Source organism: Botrytis fragariae, assembly GCF_013461495.1.
Source record: "Botrytis fragariae strain BVB16 chromosome Unknown tig00000000, whole genome shotgun sequence".
Lineage (NCBI taxonomy): Eukaryota > Fungi > Ascomycota > Leotiomycetes > Helotiales > Sclerotiniaceae > Botrytis > Botrytis fragariae.
In genome coordinates, this window is record NW_023500986.1 from 820,255 (window position 1) to 845,978 (window position 25,724).

A 25,724-nucleotide genomic window follows, 5' to 3' on the forward strand; every position below is an offset into this window, starting at 1 on the left:
AACAAAAAGAGTTTACAAAAAAAACAAAGAAAAGTATAATAAAAAACGTTTTTTAAGAGTACTTGAGCTTTTTTAATATCAATAATAATCAATTCGGGGAAGTGAATATTATCTTATTAATGATTTTTGATTTTTTCAAATCATTTAATAACTATTATATTTAATATATAGTAAATAATAAAACTATTTAAAACAATTTTAAAGAATCAAGCGAAGGCTGTGGTTCTAGTTAGATTATCCTTTTATCTAGTGTTGCTTTGAATAAACTAATCTAAACATTTACTTTTCTTATTTACAAAACTATTTAGTTGTTTAATAGCAAGTTTAATATCTTTTTATAAATGTTTGTTATAGATGGTTATAATTATAAAAACCGTATACTTAATTTCTAAATCCTTTTTTGTTATATTCCAATATTTATAAAGTTCCTTTTTTATTTTGTAGGCCTATAATCTGGTAGTAAAACTATTTAAGCTGGTGTTGAGCTTTATAGATTATATTTTATTAAATTTAATTATTTTAGTTTACTAAAGTTTTGGGAGGGTTAAATATAAGTTAATATATATAAAAATATTAATAAAATAAATAAATTTATTGAAAATAAAAATAAGGGCAAATAAGTTTATAGGTAATAGAATAAATGTTATAGTTTATAATTATTGATTTAATAAATCTTATTCCTTATTATTTAATATTAATTGTAAGGAAGAGAGTGAGGGAAATCTAAATGGTATTATTTGAGCTTACTATTCAGTGGGGTGTATTGGGGAATTAAAAATATTGTGTAAAGTTTAAAATATTATTAATTTTTTTATTATTTTTAAGTTGAATTAAAAAATTAATTTAATTTAAATAAAATTGATTTATAAAAATAGAATATAAATAAAAAAAAATATAAAAAATATAAACAAAAAGTAAATATAAAATAAACAAATTCTTGTAATAATAGGAAAAAGCCTATGTATAAGCCTACTCTTTTCAAGATAAATTAGTTAAATAAGTTTATCTTATATTTATATTTATAGATTTTCTATTTACTAAATTATTATAATTATTAATATTATTTTTTTAATTCTTTATCTATTTTAATAAGTTCTCTGGAGAATCTATAGTATATAAATATTACATATAGAAACTTCTAACTTTGTAAGGTGTATATATTATATCTCTATAGTAATACTATATAAAATCATTATTATAATTTATTTATTTTATTTTATAACAAATCTTTTTTTAGATAATTTTTGAGGCTAATATGTTTTGGATTTTGAATTTAGTATTTATTGTAATTATGATTAGAGGTAGAAAATCGATTTTTTGATTAAGTATAGGATTGTTGAGTGCTTTTTGAAGTTTGTTTAGAAAGAAAACTTTATATATTTTTATACTATTAGGTAGGTCAAGGTAATAAGAATAGTTTTTTTTAGAAAGAATAATATAAGGATTAGTTATTTGTAGATTAAGCTTTTAATTAGATTTCTTAATAGTAAAGTTTTTTATAGTAATAAAGATTTTATTGTTAATCTCGAAATTGATAGTTTATTTGTATTTATTAATATTTCTTCTTTTTTTGTTTTGGGATTTGAGAATAATTTCTTTAATTATTTCTTAGGTTTTATATATTCTAGATATAAAAGTTTATACTTCTTTTTGAGAAAGTTTTTTTTGAATTATAAAAATGATAAAGGATTTATTTTAATCAAAAGAGATAATAGGTTTATATTTATTTTGAAGTTTGAAAAGGGATATTTCTAGATTTTCGTATGGAAGGGTAAGCTAGATATAATTTATAATATATAAAAGCTTTGATTAATTATTTTGATAATAATTGATATAAGGATATAGATATTAATCTAAATATTGATTTATAATTTCTGTTTAATTATTTGTTTGAGGGTGATATATTGTGGAAAGTTTTAATTTAATATTTAAAATTCGGGTGAATTTTTTCTAAAAAAGAGATATAAATTAAAGGTTTTTATTAGAGGTTATAGTTTTTGGAGTACTTTTCTATTGATAGATATTATTTAAATATATTATTATTATATTTTTAGTATTGGTAGTTTTATAATATGGTATGGAGATAAATTGTTTTAATAATCTATTTATTATTATAAAGATATTGTTGTAATTAAACTTGTTAATAAAAAATATTTTGAAATCTATGGATATATTTGCTTAGGGTTTTGAGGGTATAGGTAATAATTATAGAAATTCTGATGTTTTATTTCTAGGAGTATGGAAGTTATGATAGGTGGTATAGTTGTTAATATATTAATCAATAAATTCTGATATATCTTTTTAGAAATATTTTTTTTTAAAAATCAATTTGGTTTTAGTTTTTTTAGGATATACTAAAGAGATTTGAATATAGGTTTTTTCTATAAAATTAATATATAGATGGTTTATATTAGGAATAATAAGATAGTCTTTATATAGAATAAAATTGTTTTTTATAAAGTATTCTTTTTTAAATGAATTGCTAAATTATGTTTTATTTATAAAAAAGAATGGTTTTGGTTAATTATCAGAATTTTGTTTATTAAATTCATATTTTTGGTATTGATAGCTAATAATTCTGATATTTTTATTTATTTATATTAAGTTTATTAATAATCTTTTTATTAAGAACTGTATTTGATAGAAGGATTTGAATATATTGTTTTGATTATTTAAGATCTTGATTTGTAATATCTTGTTTTCTATGATTCAAAATATTTATAATAATATTACTAATTTCTGATTAATATATAATCTCAAATCAGAAATTCAATAGGGTTTTAGTTTATTTTGTTTGTTTTTGATTTAAAGTTTTTTTGTTATAAAGTATTCTAATATTTTGTGATTGATATAAACTTTAATGTAATGAGGTGAAGTAGTATATTCAATATATTATGTTTTGAATATTTTTATAATAACAAATATCTTTTTGTTAAAAATAATATAATTTATTTTAATTAGAAATATAGTTTTAATGAAAAAGGTTATAGAATATTATTAACTATTTTTTTGAAGTTGAAAGAGGACTTTATTAATTACTTTATTAAAGATATCAATTTTGATTATAATTTGTTTTTTAGTGTAATAGTATTTTAGTATAAAAGTATTTATTAAATGTTTTTTCAATTCTTCAAAATTAATATTATAATTATTATTTTATAAAAACTTGATATCCTTTTTTGTTAATTAAACAAAAAATTTAATAATTCTATTGAAATCTTGAATGAATTAATGATAGAAATTATAGAATCCAAAAAAGAATTATATTTTTTAGATATTGATTAATAGCTTTCATTTTTAATAACTTTAATTTTTTTAGGGTTGATTTTTATATTATTAATATTAATAATGAAATCTAAATATTTGGTTTTAATAATTTCAAATTTATATTTATTTATATTAGTTTGAAGGTTAGCTTTTTATAAGCAATTGAGAATTTGAATAATATATTATTTATATTCTTTTTTGTTTTTCGAGTAAATAAGGATATTGTTTAAGTAAATAGTATAAATAATATTAAGAAAATTAAATAGGATATTATTTATACATTTTTAATAAATAATCAAACTATTTATTAAATCGAATGGTAAGATTTTATATTTATATATTCTATATTATATACAAAATATAATAAGATTTTTGGAATCAGGGTATATTCGGATTCGATAAAAAGTTTAATGAATATCAAATTTGATAAAGATTTTAGCTTTAGAAATATAAACTAATATTTTATTAATCAATAATAAAGAGTATTTATTTTTTTTAATAATAATATTGAGATATTAATAATCTATATAGAATTATAACCCTCCATTAGGCTTTATTATGAATAGAACTAGTGTAGTGAATAAAGAGGAATTGGTTTTTATAAAACCTTTTTTTAAATTATTCATAATATATTTTTTAATAACTAAAAGTTCTTTAATCAATATATTATAAATTGAACTTATTTTTAAGATTATATCTTTTGATATTTCAATATGGTAATTATAGGAAGTATATTTAAATAGTTTATTAAATCTAATTTTAAAGAAGATATTAATCTAGTTATAATAAATAATAGGAATTTGAGAATAGAGTTCTTCGAATTCAGCAAATTCTATATTTTCTATATAATCTTTAAGAATACTATCGATTTTATATATACTAGTGCTAAAAACTATATTATTATAATAACAAATATATATTTTAAAAGCTTTGATAATAATAGTGGTGATATTTATTAAGTTATATAGAGGAGATTCAAAAGGATTAGAGTTAATAAGAATATAATTGAGAATAGCAATCTTGATATTTGTAGAAAGAATCAAGATATCCTTTTTGGTACTCTTAAAGGGGATCGAAATTTCTTCATTTTTATATTATTCAATTAATTTTTTTATCTTTTTAAGATTGTTTTTAATATCCTAATTGTATTAATTAATAAACTTAGCTTAGAATATAAAAGAGAGATTAATAAAATTAATATCAAAGAATTGATTTTTTCGATTAATATTTACTTAATACTCTTTATAATTACAAACTTCAAGGTTTTTTAGAGAATTATAAAAAATATTAATTTTATTAAAGAAATTGAATATAGCTAGTAGGTTAGTAGACTAGATAAGGATATGATTGTAGGATTAAGGAATAATATTGTAAAATCAAAACTATTTATTACTTAGAATTATATCTCTTTTTATATTAATTAATAAGAATAGTATTTAAATAAAAGTTTTATTATTTAGTTGTAGAGTTAGATGTATAATTTGAGTAATAAAGGCCCTTAGTTATTCATTGTAACCTTAAATATTAATATAATAGTTTAAAATTAATATGAGAATATTTATGTATTTAAAGATTTATTATATAAATCAAATATTAATAAAAAGATAGGTATTAATGCTAATATTTATTAATATATAATAATAAATTTGAAAGCTATGGGTTTATAGGTAGTAAATAATAGTAAAGCTATTATCTTCTATAAACTCCTAAGATTAATATTTTTTATATATTAAAATCCTTAGTAAAAGATTTTGCTAAAGATTAGTCTTTTTCCAATTTATATAAATTAGTATTAAAGATTAAATTCATTTCTGATTAATTAAGATTAATAGGGGTATTTTTTTGTATCTTATTAATTTCTTGAATCTTTATTGGATATATATAATCTTTTGTTTAATTAGAGACTTTATAGATATAACATTTTCTAGAGTTTTTTGGGGGATAAGATTTTTAATTAAATAGAACTTTAGGGGTAATAAAAGGTTTTCGAATAAATTCAAAAATAGTAGACTTTTCTTAATTAAATATTCTATTTAGTTTTAAAAACTTCAAAAATAATTTTTTTAAATATTAAAACAAGATTTATTTTAAAACCAATAAACTCTTTTGATAAATAATGTATATTCTTATATCTATATTAATTAAATATGTAATATATATTTAAAAATTAGAATAGTTATTTATAATAGTTAATATAGTATTTTTGAAGGGAAGAAATATTTTGATAATTAGTTTTCTATAAAGATTCCTTTCAGATTGATTTGACTCTATTATTAGCTTTAGGAATTAGATATAGAATTAATGAAATATAAAAGATTCTATTCTTAGATTTCTAAATTCCTTAATTACTAGTTTTAAGCAATTAGATATTAGATATATGCTTTTAAAATAGTTTAGAATATTATTAAAGATTTAGAAATCTTTATATAATATTTTGGGCTTTAAATGCTTTTATATTTTATTAATAATTTATTAAAAAACTATTTTTACTTATAAATCTTTATTTGAATAATAATTAATATTATCTAAAAGTTTATCTTCAACAAGTAATTTTTATATTTTGAATATGGAATTAACCCCATTATTTAAGAATTCTAGATTTTTCACTTTAATATTCAACCTAGCTTTATTAATTAGAAAAATTATAAAGTTGTTATATATCTTAATTAAAAGAATAATTTCTATAGGATTTTCAGAGGTATTTTTTTGCTATAAATAAGGTCCTAATAGATTCAATTCTATAATCTATTCAATTATTATTTATATATAATAACAGCTTTTGCTGTATATTCTTAATTCTAGTATTTTCTGAATACTATTTATTATAATTATATTGTTAGTGTTTATAATGTTTATAATATCTTGTTTTGATAAACTGAAAAGTAAGAAAGTAAGAAGATCAAATTAATTGGATTCTATCTCTTCATTTTTGATATTTGAGGTATTATTAAATTCTTATTATAATTATTAATTTAGATTTAGATTTTTATTAAAAGTTTGGTTTTATAATAATTAAATTTTGTAAAGAGATATTTTATATTAGAAAAAATAAAAATAAATTTGTTTTTTAAATATAAAAGGTTTTTATTTCTTTATTTAATAATTTTAAGAATATAACTTAAATATAATATTTTCTTTATTCAAAAGCTTGAAAGTATAATATATTCAAAAACTCGAAAAGAATATATAATGTAAATTAATATTTTATTTTTTATAGGTAGTTCAATGATTCAAATAAATATAATTATAAATAGATATTTTGATTTTTTTAAAAAGATGTTCTATTTTTTATAGAAGTATTAAGAATTTGTTATAATATAACAATAACAAGTTTAAGGTATAATAAAAAAGAATTAATTATTATAACTAGAGAATAACAAACTATTATACAAAGAATGAATCTATAAAAGGCTTTTATAAACCTAGAGGGAACCAGGAGGAGACTAAAAGGGAATTAAGGCGAAGCGAGATTTGCTCTGCCAGATGGGGCAAATGAATGACTAATCTAGGCCTGAGGCCAGATCGTCACATATAATACTTATTTTGTAATTCCTATTATTCTAATTTGTTCTTTTATTCTGGAATTAATTTCTTAGGATATTATTAATTCTAGTGAAGCTCTTTTTGTTTATTATATTTTGTTTTTTCTAGAATCTATTATTCTAAAAACTATATTCTATATTTCTAGAATATCCTATAACTAATATTATATATATATCTAAGGCTTTTCTAAGTATTTAATATCCCTTAATATACCACAACTGAATTACTAAGGCTTATAATACTATTATAGCCTATAAGTTAGTGATTCTATAGTTTATTACTAATCCGTTATAACATAATTATTACAACAGATTAGTAACAGGCTGTAGAATCACTAATGTATAGGCTATAATGATATTATAGGCCTTAGTGATTCAGTTATAGTATATCAAGGAATATTAGACACTCAAGAAAACCTTAGGCATATATATAGTATTAGTTATAGGATACTCTAAATCATAGAATATAGTTTTTAGAATAATAGATCCCAGGAAAGATAGAATATAATAAGTAAGAAAAGCTTTATTAAAATTAATAATATTCTAAAGGGTTAGTTTTAGAATAAAAGAATAAATTAGAATAATAGAAATCACAAAATAAATATTATATAATCAAAAGCCAATTGATTTATTGATCAACTTACTAATTAACTTATTAATTGATTTTAATATAAAGGTTTATATAAAGAATAGGTTTTATTACAATATAAAGCTTTATATTCAAAAATAATTATTAATTTTATTACTATAATTATAAGAATTATAATTAATTATAATCTTATTGAATCCCTATTTGAAATTCAGTTTAAATCATTTCAAGAGATCTCTAGATACTTCTATATAACTCTAAAGGCAGCTTTTATAATAATAATAATACTATTACGTAATTGAATATAACAGAAGTTATAAGCTTTACTACTAGTTACGCATATAATCTGTTCAAAAGACATAGTATCAGGGATCGGTTCCTAATAGCTTACTACTATATATATATACTTATATAACAAATATCAATATAAATACTATTAATATAAAGGATCAATTATATATATCTATATCGGGATGTTAATGAATATATTATAAAGATTATTAAGCTTTAGAATAATAGTTATTAATTATTGTTTTAGTTAATTACTATTTGATTTATAAAGAAATTATTTTAAAACATTTTATAATCAAATCTCTTAAATATAATGTTTTTTAAAAATCTTTTGCTAATAAATTAATTAACGAATTTAAATCTAAGTATTATTCTAAAGATTATTTTGAATCTCTATAAATCATAATTAAAGGTTTTAATTCTTCTATAAATCATTATTTTATAAGATTAGGAAATAAAAGAAATTATAGTATATATAGAGGAGTATTCTTTGATGTAAAAAGAGCTATATTAAGGGAAATATCGAATAATTTTAGATTAAAAGATAATAGATATAAGATTATATAGGGATATCAAGAATATAATATTTATTTATATAATAATAATAGATGTTTCAATAGTTATTATAGAATATAATCCGAATATCATAAGAATTCTCAAAATCCTGATGATCTGATTGGTCTATTAGATCCCTGCTAAGCGACGGCGCCGCTAGTCAGCGGTCTAGGGGATAGCCTAGTCACCGCCACAGCCACACTTTAAAATGTGTTTAAAGCCACATCTGATTTGTCGAATTGACATGGCTATCGGCACGCACTTCAACCACACATGTTATCTCGTGGAACGATATCCCAATGAGTCTTCAAGTGGAGTCTCTGGATATAGAGAATAGGTCTCAGGATAAAGGGAATGAATCTCGGGATATAGTGGATGAGATTCAAGAACTGGAGAGGAAACTAGCAGCCGCAAAAGCCCGATTAGGCGATCGAACTACATCCTCTCCATTATCTGAAGATAAAGATCCTATTGCTATCAACAATGGTGAGAACATCCTCGTCTCTTTGGATGAAAAGCTTTCTAATTAACCCCTAGTTCTCTCTCCCCAGTCTAACCATTTCCTTCTCCTCCTCTCCGACTCCGCCCTCCCACTCGGTTCATTTGCCTTCAGTAGTGGTTTAGAATCCTACCTCGCGCACACAAAACCCAGATCATCATTCCCAGATTTTCTGGCCTTCTCACTATCTTCCTATGCATCTACTACCCTCCCATTCGTACTCGCTGCGCATCGGAACCCTAGAGATTTAGTTGATTTAGATGATGCTCAAGACGCATCAATCATGTGTACCGTAGGAAGACGTGCTTCGATTGCGCAGGGAAGAGCTTTATTGTCTATCTGGGATCGATCATTTTCCGCTGCTTTGTCTACAGGGTTGACTACTTCCGGTCCGGTCGATGGAGTTGATACATTGAAGGAATTCTCCATGCTGCTAAAATCTATATCTTCCGCACCCAAAACGACACCTGGAGAAATACCGCCCGTATCGGCTCATCTTGCTCCTTTGTTTGGCGCCATTACGTCGACTGTGGGAATGAGTTTAGAACAAACAGCTTATGTATTTATGTTAAGTCATGTGAAAGCACTGCTTTCAGCTGCGGTGAGAGCCAGTATGTTTGGGCCCTATCATGCCCAGAAGGTTTTGGCGAGTGAAGAGGTGCAAATAGGAATCAAAGAAGCTATTGAGAGGGAGTGGAATACCAAGATTGAGGATGCGGGTCAAAGTGTACCGGTTATGGATCTATGGATTGGAAGGCATGAAATGTTGTATTCGAGAATTTTCAATAGCTGATGGTTATATAATGACATCATGGAAACACAACCAATCACGGGACACTGGTATATTGTTTCCATTTTATTCCCTTATAGCTTCTGTGTTCAAAGCTGGGACAATGCTCCTATGATTTTGGCTCGTCTAAGCGACCGAATATTATACAGTATACATGACCATACTACGATAGTTGACCGGCTCCTAAACTCCATTTATCCCCCGCTTAATCACTATCACTATCATAAGCTACCAATGGCCCTGCGGATGCTGTGGGTTTTGGTTTCGTCGCAATTGACCCCTTGGCACTTTCTAGTGCCGCCAAAGTACTACTGGAAAATATACCTCCACTCTCCTCTTTCTGTTCCGTCTGTTCGTAGGCGTCCGCTTCGAGCATGAGTCTTTGCTCCTCTTCTAACTCGAGACCCTGTCTACCCGCCGGGTTTACCGCATTGGCACCTCTAGCAAAATAGACGTCATCAGGCGCCTCATAACCTGCTAATCCAAACCCTCCTTCTATTCTCTTACGTTTTCGTGCTTCCGGGTCGCGGCCCTCTATTTCAGCCACAAACTCTGCAGGTAACGCCCTTCGAACAGCCTCCGCAGCTTGCTCCTCTATTCTCCGTACTTCTCGTGCTTGCGCCATCGGATTCGGGTCGGCCGTCGCCCAACGTACGTTTAAGATTTCATTATGGTCTAAAGACTGATGTGCCATTGCCTCTTTCGCAAACTGCGCATTAGCTTCATTCGAATATGTGATAAAAGCGACACCTCTCGTATTCAGAACTCGGACTAATACAGATTAGCATATATTCATTGCCTCATTTGAGAGAAAGAACTTACTTCTCTCAACCTGACCCCACTCCGCAAAATGCCGCGAGACAATCTCTTCAATATCGTCACTGGCATGTATCCTTCCTACATAAATCGTCCTATTCTGCCTCATGAAACTTCCTGTACCTCCCATATCATCTCTATAATCCGAGTGTTTATCGCGGCCAAATACATCAACGTTCGGATTGAACATATCATGAATCCCTGGTAATCGATGTAGATATTCACATTCCTGACCTTTTGGACAGATTCCCCTTGCAAAGAATAAACAGAAGTAACTGCCTGTCACTTTGTCGGCTTTAGTGTATCCGGTATCATTTGCAATGTTGCAACGTCCCGCAGCAGCTGTCTTAGATAGATATTTATCCTCCCGATCACCTCCCGACCATTTGTTATACCAGATATTGAATATAGTACCAGTTTGTGGAGGAGGCTCGCTCTTCATCGTCGAGGGATCGACTTGGGGACGCGCTGGACGCTTTTTTCGACGGATGATTTTCTTAACTTTGCGCTCGGCGGGTGCGCCTGCTTCATTGTTTGTGGTGGTAAGGGCTGTAGAAGTTTCCTCCGGAACTTCAGTGACTGGCGCCATGGTTGGAGGACTTGTTATCTCGACTTCGGCCATTTTAATGATGGATGTGGTTGTTATCGTTCTGAGATGGGACTGAGAGCTTCGAAAAGTTTAAGGCTGAGGTCAACGCACCGCCACAATAGTTTACTTTTACGCCACACATCTCCGTAGGCTAGCAAGCTAGGATGCAGACCAGACTACCAGGCCCAGGTATTTACTTTTATTCTTTAAAACTTAACAACATCGCATCGATATTTGAAATATTCATAGACGATTCAAAAGGATTCCTCTTCCTCAGCGACGCCAAACAACACACACAAGTCTCGTACGAGACATCCTCATTAGTTGAGGGAGTAGTTGTCGAGAAGACCCGGGTCAGTAACCTATACTGGCTTCTTATTTACAAACCCCCCTGCTCCTGGTGAGCCACTAGCACAACTCTTACCCAGCCTAGCTTTCGTGATTAATACCGGATTTCCAACCATGTATTCGCTGCCAGCGAGCCGGCCTTTAAGTCGTTAAACAAGCCAAGAAGTGCTCGAATTCGTTGCCTATTGGTTTCTTTTTTAGCTACTGGGTATGTATATATTTGACATTGGTCACCCAGTACTTGCCTCGTGTCAGTCTGCCTTGTGTAAAGCATTTGGTTAATTTGCTGTGTTCGTGTAAATATGTACTGTGCCACATCCTCACATTACTACATCGTCTCGCTCAGCAATCGTTCTAAGGCTTCCCGTATAACATACCTATATCAGAATTCCCAACATTCAGGCCGCGAGGCTCTGGAATCTGTGGGATACGTTCAATCTTACAACCTGTTTCGAGTCGAAACATTCAAATCATTCTATATACCAAAATACATAAGTAATTGTCATTAACTCATGTTCGAAAGAAACTCACATCTTTTCGAATGTTAATACCTTCCAGCCTTGACTTGTATTGAATATTGGCAGAACACAAATCCTATCCGATTACTCACCTATACAGACTGCTCATTATGACGTCCAAGAAGGAAATCGAACCTCGCGTAAAAGCTCTTATTATCCTACTAGCAGTCGTCTGTTTTCCAATCACCTTCTTTGTCCTCTACGGACAAAGAGGTCAAGGTAATTTCGATCGACTTCGGAAAGCACAAAGAAAAGAAATTGCCAAAGCTCGTAAAAGAAAGATCGAAGATCAACCCAAGCCCTTGGAAGAGAGGAGAAAGCGAGAATTGTCTCTTGAGCCCACCGGACGAAGGAGGGATTTAGCGAATGTATTTTCGACCTGGAAGAGAAATAGAAAGACACCGGCAAGCCTCCTTCAACTGCCACCCGAGATTGTGGAGAAAATTCTACTAGAAGTTCTAGGTGGGAACATATTTCATCTACTCCAATGTCGTTGAAGACTAGGGCACGTTCGCTGTAAGGAGCCTCATGACATCGAACATGCAGCCAATTCTCAATACGACATTGAGCGCTCCTGCATTCTAAGCGCCCAAAGACGAAAGTACTTGACATCTGAATGGATGCGCCACTATAATCAAAGGCCCTCTCCATTCTACACACGTTCTGATTCTTGCCTCGCTGTTCTTCTTACGTGTCGTCGGGTATACAACCAAGGAATTCCCATTTTGTATTCTTGCAACACGTTTGATATCAACAATCCCGAGACACTACTTTACCTTTCACAGACCGTTATTTCCTCAAGATTCAAATCGATAAAATCTCTACAAATAGACGTTAATGCATCCATGGGTTCAAGTATCAATACGAGGCTAGCTGACCCAACAGTAGAGTTTTCAGAATGGAAAATGTGTTTAGAGATGTTGGAACGGTTGGAGGGGTTGCAGAACTTGAGGTTAAGGGTGGAGTTCGAACTACAGGGACATTACCCTAATGTCATTTACAGCGATGAGCAGCTCCAGAAGTCTTTGCAAGATTTACTGGATGCCATCAAGCTTAGTTCTTTGAGAGGACTGAGAAGATTCGATCTCGAGACTAATAGCCGGGATATCAAAGGTGTTGAACAGACGGTTGAGAGTGTACGTGGCATTGTTTGTACTTGAGTAGAAGATTTATGCGTCATATGAGGTACCTCATATTACTATCCCTAAGTTTAGGACACAGTCTTCGGAAGAATGCAGCAAGTATAATAATAGATAATGCCGTTTATTTCACTTTCACTATAACTCATTTGCATACCTAGCTAGTTTTCTTTAGGACCTAGGGGAAGAAGGAGCAGCATTAGATTTGCTCCTTCAACGTTTGAATGGAGCTCAATGTTTAAGATAGATGGAGTGTTCCATTTCATACAATATAAATAGACCAATGATATTTATGAATTGAAGTCCTTTGACCCTTGAGCTGCAGTCCGAACGACGACACCTTGAGTAAAAGTAACATTCATTCTCCTACCATCATAGCTATGGGCTATTCAAAGAATCCCCGAACGTATCTCGGATCTGTTGTAGTCACAGATATCGATCAAACAGTTGGAATCCACGATAAATGTTGGTACCTTTTCACCGACACTGGTATCCGTAAGTTCTAATAAATAGACTAATTTCTAATCTCCTTTCTCAAATTTTCTTGCAGCACCTAACTAACCATCCAAATACACATCCCTTCTTCACAACATACTTCACCATGGCGCGAAACACCATCGAGACACCACCCTCCTTCCCCGACGTCCTGGCCCCAAACATCAAATTCATCAAAAAAGGAGAATACGAACTCGACCTACCCAGCTCATTCAGCTTTGGTCCACGTAAGTGACGTATCTCCAAGTTCTCCATCTTGTATTCCATAATCTCAACCCTAACTCACAACCCCTGCCCCCAAAAATCTTCGGAGGCCGAGTAATGTCCATGACGCACCAAGCAGTCCAAAAACACTTCACCGAAACACATCACGAATACAATCACCCCGACGTATCAAGCATGCAATGGCAATTTTTCCGGCTGCTATTCCCTTCCATCACAACGCTAAGTATTAAGGATATCCATCTCGGGAAATCCTCTTCCACTATCCTCGTTACCATTTGTCAAAAATGGAAAGAATGCATAATGGGTTTTATGAAGTAAACACTCCTCCCACATCCTCATTCTTCATTCTCCATTCCCTTCACTAAACCAAACCAAGGAAAACTAACCCATACCCTCCCTTCCCCTCCAGCCTCACAAACCTCTCCCACACCCAAGACTATTCCTTCTCCGTCCCCCGTCCCCTCCATCAAGCATCCCCCACCTCACAACCAACACCTCCCCACACTAGATCTCCTACCAAACCCCCTACCACCCCTCCTCCTTCCGACGCACCCACTCGTATCTCAAATTTTTCATCCCCCTCTCCCCCAACCCCCTCGTCTCCACGATCAACGGCTCACCCCCTCCACAACCTCCACAAACGAAACCCTCAGTTTCCTCCTCGACATCTCCTTTCCCATCCTCGATAATTTTGACCCGGAAAAAGCGTCCGGAGGACAAGCCGCAACGGTGCAAGCAGGACTAGAACAGAAGAGAGCGCGAGAAATGGGGGTTACGAAGATTGTGGATGCGGAATCTGGATCTTACCGAGCTCCCGCGATGATTACTCCTCTAGCGACGAGTATTGAGATTAAGAAATTGTTGCCGCCGAGAGGAACGAAGTGGTTGTTCATGAGAGCCCAGGCGAAAGAGGTTAAAGATGGGAGGTTGAGTATGGAAGTAATGTTGTTTGATGAGGGGATGGAATTGGTAGCGTTGAGTTAACAACTTTGTCCTATTATTGATTTGTCAAGAGCTATGGCAAATAAGCAGAAGCTTTAGTATCATCTTTGCGAATATGGTGGTGTAATGGCTGGTCAATTTGTTATTGTTTCCCTAACTTGATTTATTGTTGTCTTGGTAAATTTAAGGCCGTGTAAGGATGGTAGAAATTTTCATCATAATAAACATCTATTTAATAGCTCAAAAGAAACTCCTCCCAAATGCACAAACTCAGTCAAACTAGCATATTAAGTATATGTGATGCTATATCCACTTATAATGCCCACTCATTTTTATCATCCGCAGACGTAACAAATGGTTCATCAATTCGTTTGATAGCAAAGTCGCTACAAAGGATACTGTTTCCTAAGTTAGCAAGACAAGACACGCCACAAGCATGTAAAAAATAGACTTACCAAGCACTAGCTACCAAACCATCAAGCTCTGCAATCAGCGCCTCCCTCTTCGCACCCATAACCATACCTTTACTAATCGACATCTGCACTTCTCTAATCCTCTTTGCCCTACCCACTCCCACCTGATCCATAACTCTCTTGCCCAAACAATCGCTATGGAAAGCATGTTGACAAGGAAATACAAAGAACTGTCTACTCAGCAACGGCAAGGTGCACACGTAGCATTTTTCTCCCGGTTCCACAATTGCGTAGCGTTGATCGAGAGCGGCGATATCGATTTTAATATTAGTAGCCGTCTGAGATGATTCGTCCATTTCTTTCTTGAGGGAATCGATATTACGACTATAATCCTCGAGCGCTGCGCATATTTCTTCTTTGAAATCGTCTATGACGACAAAATCTGGAAAGAAAGGAATTAAATCTTCAATTTTGAGGAGGTCACAACGTTTGAGGAATTCAATGGCGGTTTTAATGCCATTTGATTGAGAAATAACTTTCTTTGCCACGGCGAGCCACAGTTTTTTCCGTAATGGGGGATTTGAAAGAGGGCGATCAGCAACGAGTGAGGCGAGATCTATCTCTGAATGTGCGAGAGCGAGTTCCACTGCTTGTAGATATTGCCCCATAGTGCTATATATGTGTACACATGATTGAACTCGCGAGTGTTGAATGCAGAGTCGAAGAGCAAAGTCCGAATCAAAACTCGGCTCATCACCTTGTGATTCGAGATATGAAAGGAGGGCTGATTCATCCTTTGATGGATGAGAGGCATAAATTGAAATTAATGTATTATGTACGGCAGCATCAGTTGAGTTTAGGTGATTGATGACATGGAGAAGGTAACGAATGGCTTGGTTTTGAGAGACAGACCCTTCAAAATACTTGTCGTAGTTCAGTAAGGCAGGAATGAGATTCCGAGGCTTCAGGTCCGAGTGTCTTATAAGAATATCTACAAGATCAGTGGCCACATGTGTCATGAGTCCACTGCTGTATCTGTAAAAGATTTCGGGTGCTGTCTGCTTCTTCAATACGTCCAACGCCTCCTTCCAACGTTCTCTCTGAATCCAATAGGAGAGAACGTAATTGTAATCGTTTACAGCACTAGCAAAGAAAAGAAGTTCATCCTCTCTGCCGTGACTGCTGATTATATCGTAGGTGGTCTTCTTGTCAAGGTCACTTTTGTATTTTGTGACAAAATCCTGATATTCAGTTCGAATTGTGTCCAATTGATTTCTCGTCTCTGTAGGATTCAAATTCTCAGATAACTCTGCCTTAGTGACGATCGTATCGTCAAGAGAGTTAAGCTTCGACATAAAAATCTCAACTAGCCAACTTGCAATCATGATACGTTGCATAATTGAGGCCTTTCTGTAAGTTGTGAGTTTTGTAAGAAGATACTTTCGTAAGGCATCTTGCTGGTCGTTATCAACGAATGTGAGAGCAACCTGTTCAAATGGTTTGCTACTCTTTCCATAAACCCCCGCAGCTTCAAGATATGAGCCTTTGCTAATGAGATAGTCACCAGATGCTGTAGCAACAGCATCCTTCTGAGCTGGCCCTTTAGCATAACGTAGGGCTGCATCAAAATGTTCTGTCTGCAGCATAACTTTCCATACATCTCTATCCTCGTCTGTGACAACAATTTCATAAATTTCTTGTGTGGTGAAGAGCCAAAATGTGTTTTTCTCTTGATCAGCGAACAGTCCCAGTGCTTGTTGACCAGGTTCCAAGACCACTTGATCGAATATCACTCTATCATCCAGTCGATTGACGGCAACAACACGTCCCCCAATCAGATGAAGAATATGCCATTGAGTCAACGCGATCGAATCGATTGAATCTGGAACTGGCTTCTTGCGACCCATCGAGTTCTCTGAAGCTGGCAATTGGGATCTAGGTAGCAATTTCGCCTCGGTAAACAATCTTGCACCCAAATCCGAGGTTGCTGGCGTAGTCATTAATGTGCCGTAGTATACACCTTGCGATGATAGCCATGCAAAGGTACGATCTGGGGTCAAACTTTCCATAGACGCAGAGTCGGGATGATTTGGAGACACCACAAGAGAAGAAGCTGCAGTTGTAGATATCCTAGACAACTCATGAACTGTGGGTTGTTCCGTCTCGAAAAGCCGTGTAAATATTGATGCACCTCCTTCATGTGCTACCCGGCCAATCTTGCCTATTAAGTGAAGCACCCGACTTTGTGTAGCTACCATTACTCGTCGAACTTCTTTGGCGTCGGGTCTACCAGTAACAAGATCCACCCACAATCCGGTAACAGGTCCATCTGGAAGCCTCATCAGTGCTTTTAGGTATTTGTCCTCTTTACGGTAAAATTCCGTAGCTGTCTCGATATACCCTTCATAAATCATTCCATCCGAAGTCCCAATGAGTATTTCCCTGGTCGAGGATGTCGGTAGCGAGGGATTCCAAGCAATACATTCTATCGATACGCCTCGTAGTCGTGAAAGGGGCCTGGGCTGCCTGGATTGTGTATGAAGGTAATAGTTTTCCCCTTGCGAAGTACATATGATCAAATGTGAAGCTGTTGGGTCGAGAAACATGCGCCGTATCACTCCAACTTCTGAGGTCTTTTTGGGAAGATCAATATCTAGGTTAACAGTCAACTAGCCGGTCAAAGAGACAGAAACATTTTAAAGCCTCACCATCTATATCTGCAGGATTGTCCAAGTCGATTCGGAGAATCCTGCCATTCGAAAGTGCCAAAACCAGGACATTATTTGCAACCTGCGCCGCTACGAAGTCGGAGGCTATAGAGAATTGAAGTTGTACCTTTTCGACATTAAATATAGGAAGTGCAATCTCATTGAGATTGAGATCTTGCAGATTTCTTGCGGCTACGTAGCCGCTTGACGGGTCGAGAGCCATCCGTCGTTGTTATATGAGCTACCTCATGGTCGTTGAGCCCAAGGCTGTAATTCGCTGTCCAAGGCTGGCAAGCCATAGCTTCGAATTGCACTTGATGCCTTAAGAGTAGGCCGTATCAATATCACGTGATTTACAGCTACACAATAATCGACTTCTGAGCCATTTCGACATGTCTGGGGCTATATCGTCCTTGTACAAAGTGAGGGATACGAGGCTTCCTATTTTGCGGGTAATAGCATTTCATCATCCTGAATGCGGTGTATCTATATGCAGTATCTAATTTGAAGTTCTACAACATACAACTTGGAGTTCCCTCCAGGCTGAATAATTCTTCTACCCAAGTCCGATTAGGATTAGACAATGACAAATGATATAACTACCCTCTCCATGTAGAAATGACACTTTCTGTTCTCCTACTGTAAACACTGCCAGTGCTTGTTGTAGCTGATCTCTACTTCTACGAGGCTGTGTATCTAAAACCAAAGCGAGAAGTCTCTGATGTCACCCCGAAGCACCGTACTCGTGAAATAGATATGGAACCCACAGCATAATTCATCTCGTATGTCAAATTTGGATACATTTTCCTGAAGCTTACGACCACTCTTCGTGGTACCGGTACGTGTTGGTAGCTACAACCCTCGTGGTCCGAGGTCGTTAGCATCTGTCGTACTGTCTCGAGGTTTCCGGGAGAGAGTAAATACCCTCCTCTCCCGGTCTTCCCACTAATCCCACTGGGGCAGTCCTAGATCTCAATGTGAAGCATGATCTTAATCTGTATCGTCGGGACGACTTGGTATGGAACCCACTATTCAGTCCACTTCTTGAGTTGCCGATTTTTGTCCATCTGTGCGGAATCATGAATACGAAGTCAGACGTCAGCAGGGGAACTTTGAAAACCTCTTGGTCTGGGCATTGAGTTTGTGAGCACAGTAAATTTCCGGGTATCATGGCTCAGCAATGTTGAAGATATATCTCCATGGGCAAGGTCGCGAAATTCCTCCGGCTCTTGGAAAGTCAAGGTGTCAAATGGGGGCGGAGGTTTCACCACCCCTGAGCCAAAGTATGAAAACAATGTTTATAATATATTTTGATTTGTGGGGGCTTCACATGCTACCAATACTATGTTTAGATCAGTAGGAATGAAAAGGGTTTTTGAAAAGATGATAGGCTAAGAAAGATTGAAAGACAGGGAATATCGAGGCAACAGTGATAGCATTGAGAAAAAGAGATTAAGAATGCATGAAACGAGTTTTGATAAGGAGAATCTTATTTCTTCTTCAGATGAACTCAAACAGGTGAGCTCATATCTTCAGATATAGTGTAGATCATGCTGAAAAGGAAATGATGCTTTGTGTTGTACCACTGAGCCAGGCCAAAAGAAAGGAAGACAGCGAGACGGATGATGCGTAAAATCTTTGTCAAACGAACAAAAGATGAAGCGAAAGAGGAGTTGAAACAGACATACCGAATATCAATCTTTTATGGATCTGAATCTGGAAGGATCTTTTGCGGCTTTGGAGAGTAACGTAAACTTTGAATTTTCCAAGAAATAGGATAGTACATGAAAGTAGTACATATGTACAAGTGTTCACGACATGATTCCTTTTTCCGGTAGTCCAAGAATTTCGAATAAATCCGGATTGGAAGACCAAGAGTCAAGCGAATAATTTGATTGGTCAGAAGACGTCCTCCTATTTTTTGTCAATGCTTTCACGACCCTTGAAGTTTCATAAATGATCTACGGTCATTAGGATTCAATCATTGGACCAATTCTCAAACATCAAACAGAATCATCATCAAGATCATCAACTGAATGGTACCGGTTATTCTATCATGCCCATTGACAGCGGCAAATCGAATGAATAGAGAATCTCACCGTCAAGGAGGTTTGTGTATCTATCAATATTGTTTGATCACTCGGCGATTACTCTTGGGCCTTTTTCATGTTGGGCTCGATGCTACTTGCCATCAGGACATATATCATCGTATCGTTGTGGATTACACGAAAGTGTGGGTAGCTTTTGGTTGGCGGCCGAACGAAAGATAAACTTGTTGTAATGAGTACCTAGTTGCAGGATGGATGTCGCCGCCACTGAAGTGATGCATGGTCTAGCCACAACCATACGGTAGTTTAGCGAGAGCTCATCGGCAGGTTCATGCTGTTGATACGATCCTGCGAATCGTTCTTGTGTTCTTTCAAAGTTCGAATTGATTATTCTTATTGCGACAATGGCATGTACGTCGGTATGACATAGCAAGTAAAGTCTGGAATATTCAGATGATCCGTACTTTGGAACCAAACTCCAATTGTTGAGATTACGATTTCAAACTAGTCGACGCTTTACTCCGTAGTATTTTTCCGACTTTCTTTTTTAAGTTTTTTCCCTTTGGCACTGACAGCTAAGATTTCGAAGGCTATTTGATTTATGATGCCATTTTCCGGAGCCACGCCTCCCCCGACCATTCGCGCGCACAAGCTGTTTTGACCAACCGACTTTGGGTCGTTTCATATCTCTCTAGGTAAAAGATAATCAGCGACTATCAAACGCCGTGAGTCCATGTCAGAACCAATTGAAAGTTGAAGATCAGGGTCATCTCTAGGACGACCCAAAGGTTGAGACTGTGCGATATTTGGAAGAGAGGAGGCAAAGAGGCAAAAAGGCAAATGATTTCTTTCGACAAATAAGATTTATGAAAGTATTCAACTTTTTATATTGATCTGACTACCTGACTACCGGTTGCATGAAAATTTGTTGCCAGCGCATAAGGTAGAAATCTGGCAGGATATACTGGATGTACAGTGCATGTACAGCCTTTGGGACCGCTATGTCTTTCCTTGTTTTTCTCTCGAGATGGGGATAAACGCACATACAGACAGATAGACAGACAAATAGACAGACAGATAGACAGACAGCCGGTACCAAAATTCCTCAAACATTGGCTCATCCCTCATTCATCCGTCGATTAATCCAAAGCGTGGGGGAAAGTGGTGATTGATATGATATTTAAAAAAGATTGATAATGATCGCTGAATTGATTCTGATGAAGCCACCTTCTCTATCCTCAGACCCCGTCTATCTCCAGACCCTCTGGCCTGTAGGTCTCTCTCTCTTGGGTCTTCACCTCGTAATAAGGAACAGAAACACAAATCCAATCCCCACCTCACATGATCTAGATGAATCGGTTTTGCTCTCCGGAGAAACATTTGGGAGTCATCCTACATGTTTGCCGAGTAGGAGCATAGCATCCCCAGTAGTTTTCGACGCAGTTTGACCAATATGGAAAGTTAGATTGTGCTGATATGCCTTCTCCATCAGTTGCTGCGATCTAGAATGGTTTTAGTTGCAGAGTCCAAAGCAGAACTGCAGATAGCAGCAGCATAGCACTCTCAACTCGCATATGGGCTTACTACAGAGTGCTAAGCAGGAAGTAGTAATGAGTCGGTAGGCTCGGTAAGGCAAGCGGTAACTCAAAGCAACAGCTATCTGCGAAGTATCTATCTACCCAGTACTCAGCATCATCAAACTTTTCTCTCGGGGAAAAGGCTTGAAAGATGCATAATCATTTGACCCTTGACCAGATTGAGTTAATCTCATGATTACGCCTTTTCCTCTCTTTGCCTTAGCATGTGCATATTGGTTCAATCCTTGTTCCCTTCATCTTCATCCCAAAGCAAATCAGAGTTGATCTGACCGGCCTCCCTCATCGCCTCTTTTCCCTTTTTCCCTTGGATCCACCCATACAAAACATAGCGTGATGGCTTACTTTGGCAGCCGCGTCCATAATTGTCTCAGAAAATACCTTAATAAAACTTCGTATATCGTGGATTCGTGGATTCGTGGTGAAGCCAGTCGTCGCTCCCTTCATTCAGCGTCGAACCTTGAATCGGACCTTACTTGCATCGAGGTATTAAACAGAGACCCAAGAATTCGGTCGGTCATTATTCATAAAAACCTTGATCTACCCTACCTATAATACCGATCTGGTATCCAGCAGATTATACACCATTTGCAATTATTAATTGTATTTCCATTTCTCTTTCCATTTGATTTTGTTCGATTTGTTCTCTTTCTCGTCTATTAGTGAGAAATACCGACCGACCTACTCCATCCATCCACCCATCCATCCATACCCTCAACGCCTTCCCTGGATAACCCTCTGAGCCCTCTGAGCCTCTCCACTTCCACTTCAAAACTTAATTCACAACAACAATCCACCTCTGATTGACCCAATCCCTAATCCCTAATCCCTAATCCCACTCACATGGGCACGCTCGCACGTACTTGCATTACTCAACTTTCCAGTGCCTCCACCTCCTTCCTCTCAGTGTCTGTTCTTTAAATTCTATCCCACCCAACTCCACAATCCACGAATCTTCGATAGATCTTTACCAGGTGTTATATCTATAAACTCTTATTAAAATAGATCCTGGAAGATCTATATCGTCCATACAAGAGGAACGGCACATCTTGCAACACAATCATTGAGCAATTGAGCATTCATTCGCATACATAAAGTACCTACCTACCTTGAAAAAGAAGTCGTCCCAAACCACTTCAATTCACTCCAACCTATCGACACTCCCTTTGAAGCATTCGATCTCCAATCTTTCAGACAAACAACCGCCATCTGATCTTTATATTCATTCGTCGGACCTCAGATCTTCTGACTCGTTTTCGCAAATAATCATCTCGCCAAGTTTATTCACTTTCACTACCAATTCGCTCCTGCTTTTCCAAATCGATCTCGCACATTTAATCAATCACCTTCATGCCTATTTAATGACATCCGCGCAATGGCAATGCTAGCTTCAAAGAATCCCTTTCCCGCATCGCTGGGCCCGTCCTCATCTTCCTTTTCTTCTAATTCACAAACAGCCACTACTCAATCGAGTAGAAGAGCGCCCGCCATGTTGGCCACAAATCAAACATTCGCGAGCCCGACAGAATCTGAGTTTTCAGATGTTGATGGCCCAGAGTCTGCGAAAAGATGGGACGAAGATCAAGTTGGCGACTGGCTAAGGAGCATCAACTGTGGCGACTATGAGAAGTTATTCAAGAAAAACAATATAAACGGCGAGAATCTCTTGGAGATGGACAAAGCAGTACTTCAGGAAATGGGTATTGAAAAGATAGGAGATCGCGTTCGTTTATTCTTGGGCATCAAGAAGCTCAGGACGAAGGCGTATGCCAACCAGAAGAAAAGAAATAGGGTAAGTATTCGTTTGCTTCTCATTGTAGCGGATCGATATTGATCATTCAATTACAGGATTCTTTCGCGACCTTGGATACTTTTGCACACACTCCATCTTCCTCTGGTTCACCTCGCCCCACAAACTCTGGAAGTCGAAACATGTCTACGTCTACCAATAAGAGATTCTCAAGGCAGTTTGATACATTCAATACCGCCACAGCGATCCCCGAGAACGTTAGCAAAGCAGTTTCGCGACCTGTCTCACCATTAACAAACTCTGAAGTTCGACCTGTACGACAACAACAAAGATATGGTGTTATGAGCCCCGCAGAACAATTGAAGCGAGACCAAAATCAAGGATACTTCAATGGTTCAAGTAACATTAGCATACCAGGCAGCGCTGCAACTATTTCTGGAAGACGTCCTACCACTCCATCTGATCCCACACAACCACAGATAGCTCGGCTAGCTACTGGTCATACTCGAGCCAATCCCAGCATCGACGGCTCACTCATGGCTTCATTGCCAACAAACCAAGATGTCATCAGGGTGATATCTTCCAAGGGTGTCACAAAGGTGGTCAAGGTTGCAGATTGTAGCTCTTGTGACGAGGTGATGCGATTGACTCTGAGGAAATTCGGCTATCGCGAGGATCATGATCGGAACTATTGTTTCTGGGTTCTTGCTGGTGTGGATCCGGATCCTAGCCAGTGCCGTCGATTGCCAGAAGCTGAACTTTGGCGTATCATCAAAGATCAAAAGAGGGCAGAGAGAAACCGACTTATCCTGCGAAAGATACACGCAGGTGAACCTGGCGACGACGAGCTACAGCGAGCCGCTAGCATCGCGTTGGAGGAGGCTACAACAACTCATAACCGCGCCATTGAAACATCCGATAACAAACGCAGTCAACTCAAAGTTCAGAAAATGCTCGGAGAAACCTGGAATGACAATCTTCAGCATCCACTATCACCTGCCTCGTTTCAATCTACTGGATCTAACTTGTCCATTACCGAGAGAGAACGTAACGTTTACAATGCGGCGAAGGATCTTGAAAGGCCATTGCCAGCTGACGTGAGGGAGAGCTCAAGACAAAAGGCGAGCAAGAAAGGTGGTGGTCTACGCCACTTCTTTGGACAAAGGCCTCCAAGTGAATTGATCACATCAGATTTGACGACATACTTCCCTGACCACCCTCGTGAAGAGATTGATCGTACTGCCAGACTTTCACTACGGAGATCCACTCGCCTTAGTAAGGTCAACAGTCGTTTGAGCGTTGCCAGTAATTTGAGCTTTGCTTCGAGCGTAGCTGATGCACCTCCAATGCCAACGATTGCCGATACTTGGCTGATGGGCAATAGCCAGCTAGCAAAAATAAGGCCATTGGACCTTTCAAGGGCAACTAGCAGTCGATTTAGAGATTCGGTGGCTTCCTCATTACTTGACATCGTTCAAGAAGAATCGCCAACCGAGCCAAATCGCAAATCTTATGTCTCATTTGCGACTGACAGCGGATCTGACACTACAAATGTTAATGTAACTGCTGACGATTCAAGTAGCGTGAGAGATAGCTACTTTGAAGATGGCAGCACAGAAGCTGGAGATTCTCTGAAAGAGATTACCCAAGCTCTAAATAATGATGGAGAGGAATTAGATGAGGAACTAGAGAGTTTCCTGCAGGGTGACTCTTGGGATGACAGTAAATGGATGAAGGGTGCACTCATTGGACAAGGTTCCTTTGGTAGTGTTTTCCTGGCTTTGCACGCTGTCACTGGTGAACTTCTTGCGGTCAAGCAAGTCGAGACCCCTTCGCCAAGTACAGATAGTAAAAACGATGCTCGCAAAAAGAGTATGATTGACGCTTTGAAGCGCGAGATCAGTTTCCTTCGTGATCTCCAGCACCCCAACATCGTCCAGTACCTTGGAGCAAGCTCATCTGATAACCACCTCAACATTTTCCTCGAATATGTCCCTGGTGGTTCTGTCCAAACCATGCTTAATTCCTATGGAGCATTGGGAGAGCCTTTGATTCGAAGTTTTGTGCGACAAATCGTTACTGGCTTGGCTTATCTTCACGGTAAAGATATTATTCACAGAGATATTAAAGGGGCAAATATCCTTGTTGACAACAAGGGTGGAATCAAAATCTCCGATTTTGGAATCTCGAAGAAGATTGAAGCATCGAATCTTCTCAATGGACCTGGCAACAACAAGAACCGACCTTCTCTACAAGGCTCTGTCTTTTGGATGGCACCTGAGGTCGTCAAACAAACCGCCTATACACGCAAAGCTGATATTTGGTCACTCGGCTGCCTTGTCATTGAAATGATGACAGGCACTCACCCATTCCCTGATTGCTCTCAACTGCAGGCCATTTTCAAGATTGGTGGTGCAAGAATCAGTCCTACTGTACCAGATGAGGCTAGCCCCGATGCGAAGATCTTTTTGGCTTCAACTTTTGAAGTTGAACATACTAAACGACCAAGTGCGGACGAGCTGTTACTCAGTCCATTTTTGAACCCAATCACTTGATTGGGTTATTAATGAATCTTTTACGGCACCTGTATTAAGTTAGTATATGC

General features: G+C 35.8%; 7 protein-coding genes across 7 annotated transcripts; 5 read left to right on the forward strand and 2 right to left on the reverse strand.

Moving 5' to 3' along the window:
• Nucleotides 1-8,543: 8,543 nt before the first annotated feature.
• Bfra_006466 (putative urease accessory protein) lies at nt 8,544-9,536 on the forward strand (the record flags this gene model as incomplete). Its single annotated transcript, XM_037336839.1, has 2 exons — nt 8,544-8,730; nt 8,782-9,536. The coding sequence occupies 2 exons, from the start codon at nt 8,544-8,546 to the stop codon at nt 9,534-9,536; spliced, it is 942 nt and encodes a 313-aa protein (XP_037198205.1).
• A 202-nt stretch (nt 9,537-9,738) lies between these two features.
• Bfra_006467 (putative pre-mrna-splicing factor cwc2 protein) lies at nt 9,739-10,971 on the reverse strand (the record flags this gene model as incomplete). The annotated part of the gene is made up of 2 exons (XM_037336840.1): nt 9,739-10,304; nt 10,356-10,971. 2 exons carry the CDS (start codon nt 10,969-10,971, stop codon nt 9,739-9,741), a joined length of 1,182 nt encoding a protein of 393 aa, XP_037198206.1.
• Nucleotides 10,972-11,914: 943 nt separating this feature from the next.
• Bfra_006468 (uncharacterized protein) lies at nt 11,915-12,964 on the forward strand (the record flags this gene model as incomplete). The annotated part of the gene is made up of 2 exons (XM_037336841.1): nt 11,915-12,266; nt 12,309-12,964. 2 exons carry the CDS (start codon nt 11,915-11,917, stop codon nt 12,962-12,964), a joined length of 1,008 nt encoding a protein of 335 aa, XP_037198207.1.
• A 580-nt stretch (nt 12,965-13,544) lies between these two features.
• Bfra_006469ia (uncharacterized protein) lies at nt 13,545-14,647 on the forward strand (the record flags this gene model as incomplete). The annotated part of the gene is made up of 2 exons (XM_037336842.1): nt 13,545-13,665; nt 14,370-14,647. The coding sequence occupies 2 exons, from the start codon at nt 13,545-13,547 to the stop codon at nt 14,645-14,647; spliced, it is 399 nt and encodes a 132-aa protein (XP_037198208.1).
• A 260-nt stretch (nt 14,648-14,907) lies between these two features.
• On the reverse strand, nt 14,908-17,949 carry Bfra_006470 (uncharacterized protein; the record flags this gene model as incomplete). Its single annotated transcript, XM_037336843.1, has 3 exons — nt 14,908-15,003; nt 15,061-17,671; nt 17,727-17,949. The coding sequence occupies 3 exons, from the start codon at nt 17,947-17,949 to the stop codon at nt 14,919-14,921; spliced, it is 2,919 nt and encodes a 972-aa protein (XP_037198209.1). The 3' UTR covers nt 14,908-14,918.
• Nucleotides 17,950-20,970: 3,021 nt separating this feature from the next.
• On the forward strand, nt 20,971-21,332 carry Bfra_006471 (uncharacterized protein; the record flags this gene model as incomplete). Its single annotated transcript, XM_037336844.1, has 2 exons — nt 20,971-21,201; nt 21,267-21,332. 2 exons carry the CDS (start codon nt 20,971-20,973, stop codon nt 21,330-21,332), a joined length of 297 nt encoding a protein of 98 aa, XP_037198210.1.
• Nucleotides 21,333-22,744: 1,412 nt separating this feature from the next.
• Nucleotides 22,745-25,674, forward strand: Bfra_006473 (putative ste ste11 protein kinase protein; the record flags this gene model as incomplete). The annotated part of the gene is made up of 2 exons (XM_037336845.1): nt 22,745-23,161; nt 23,218-25,674. 2 exons carry the CDS (start codon nt 22,745-22,747, stop codon nt 25,672-25,674), a joined length of 2,874 nt encoding a protein of 957 aa, XP_037198211.1.
• Nucleotides 25,675-25,724: the final 50 nt, after the last annotated feature.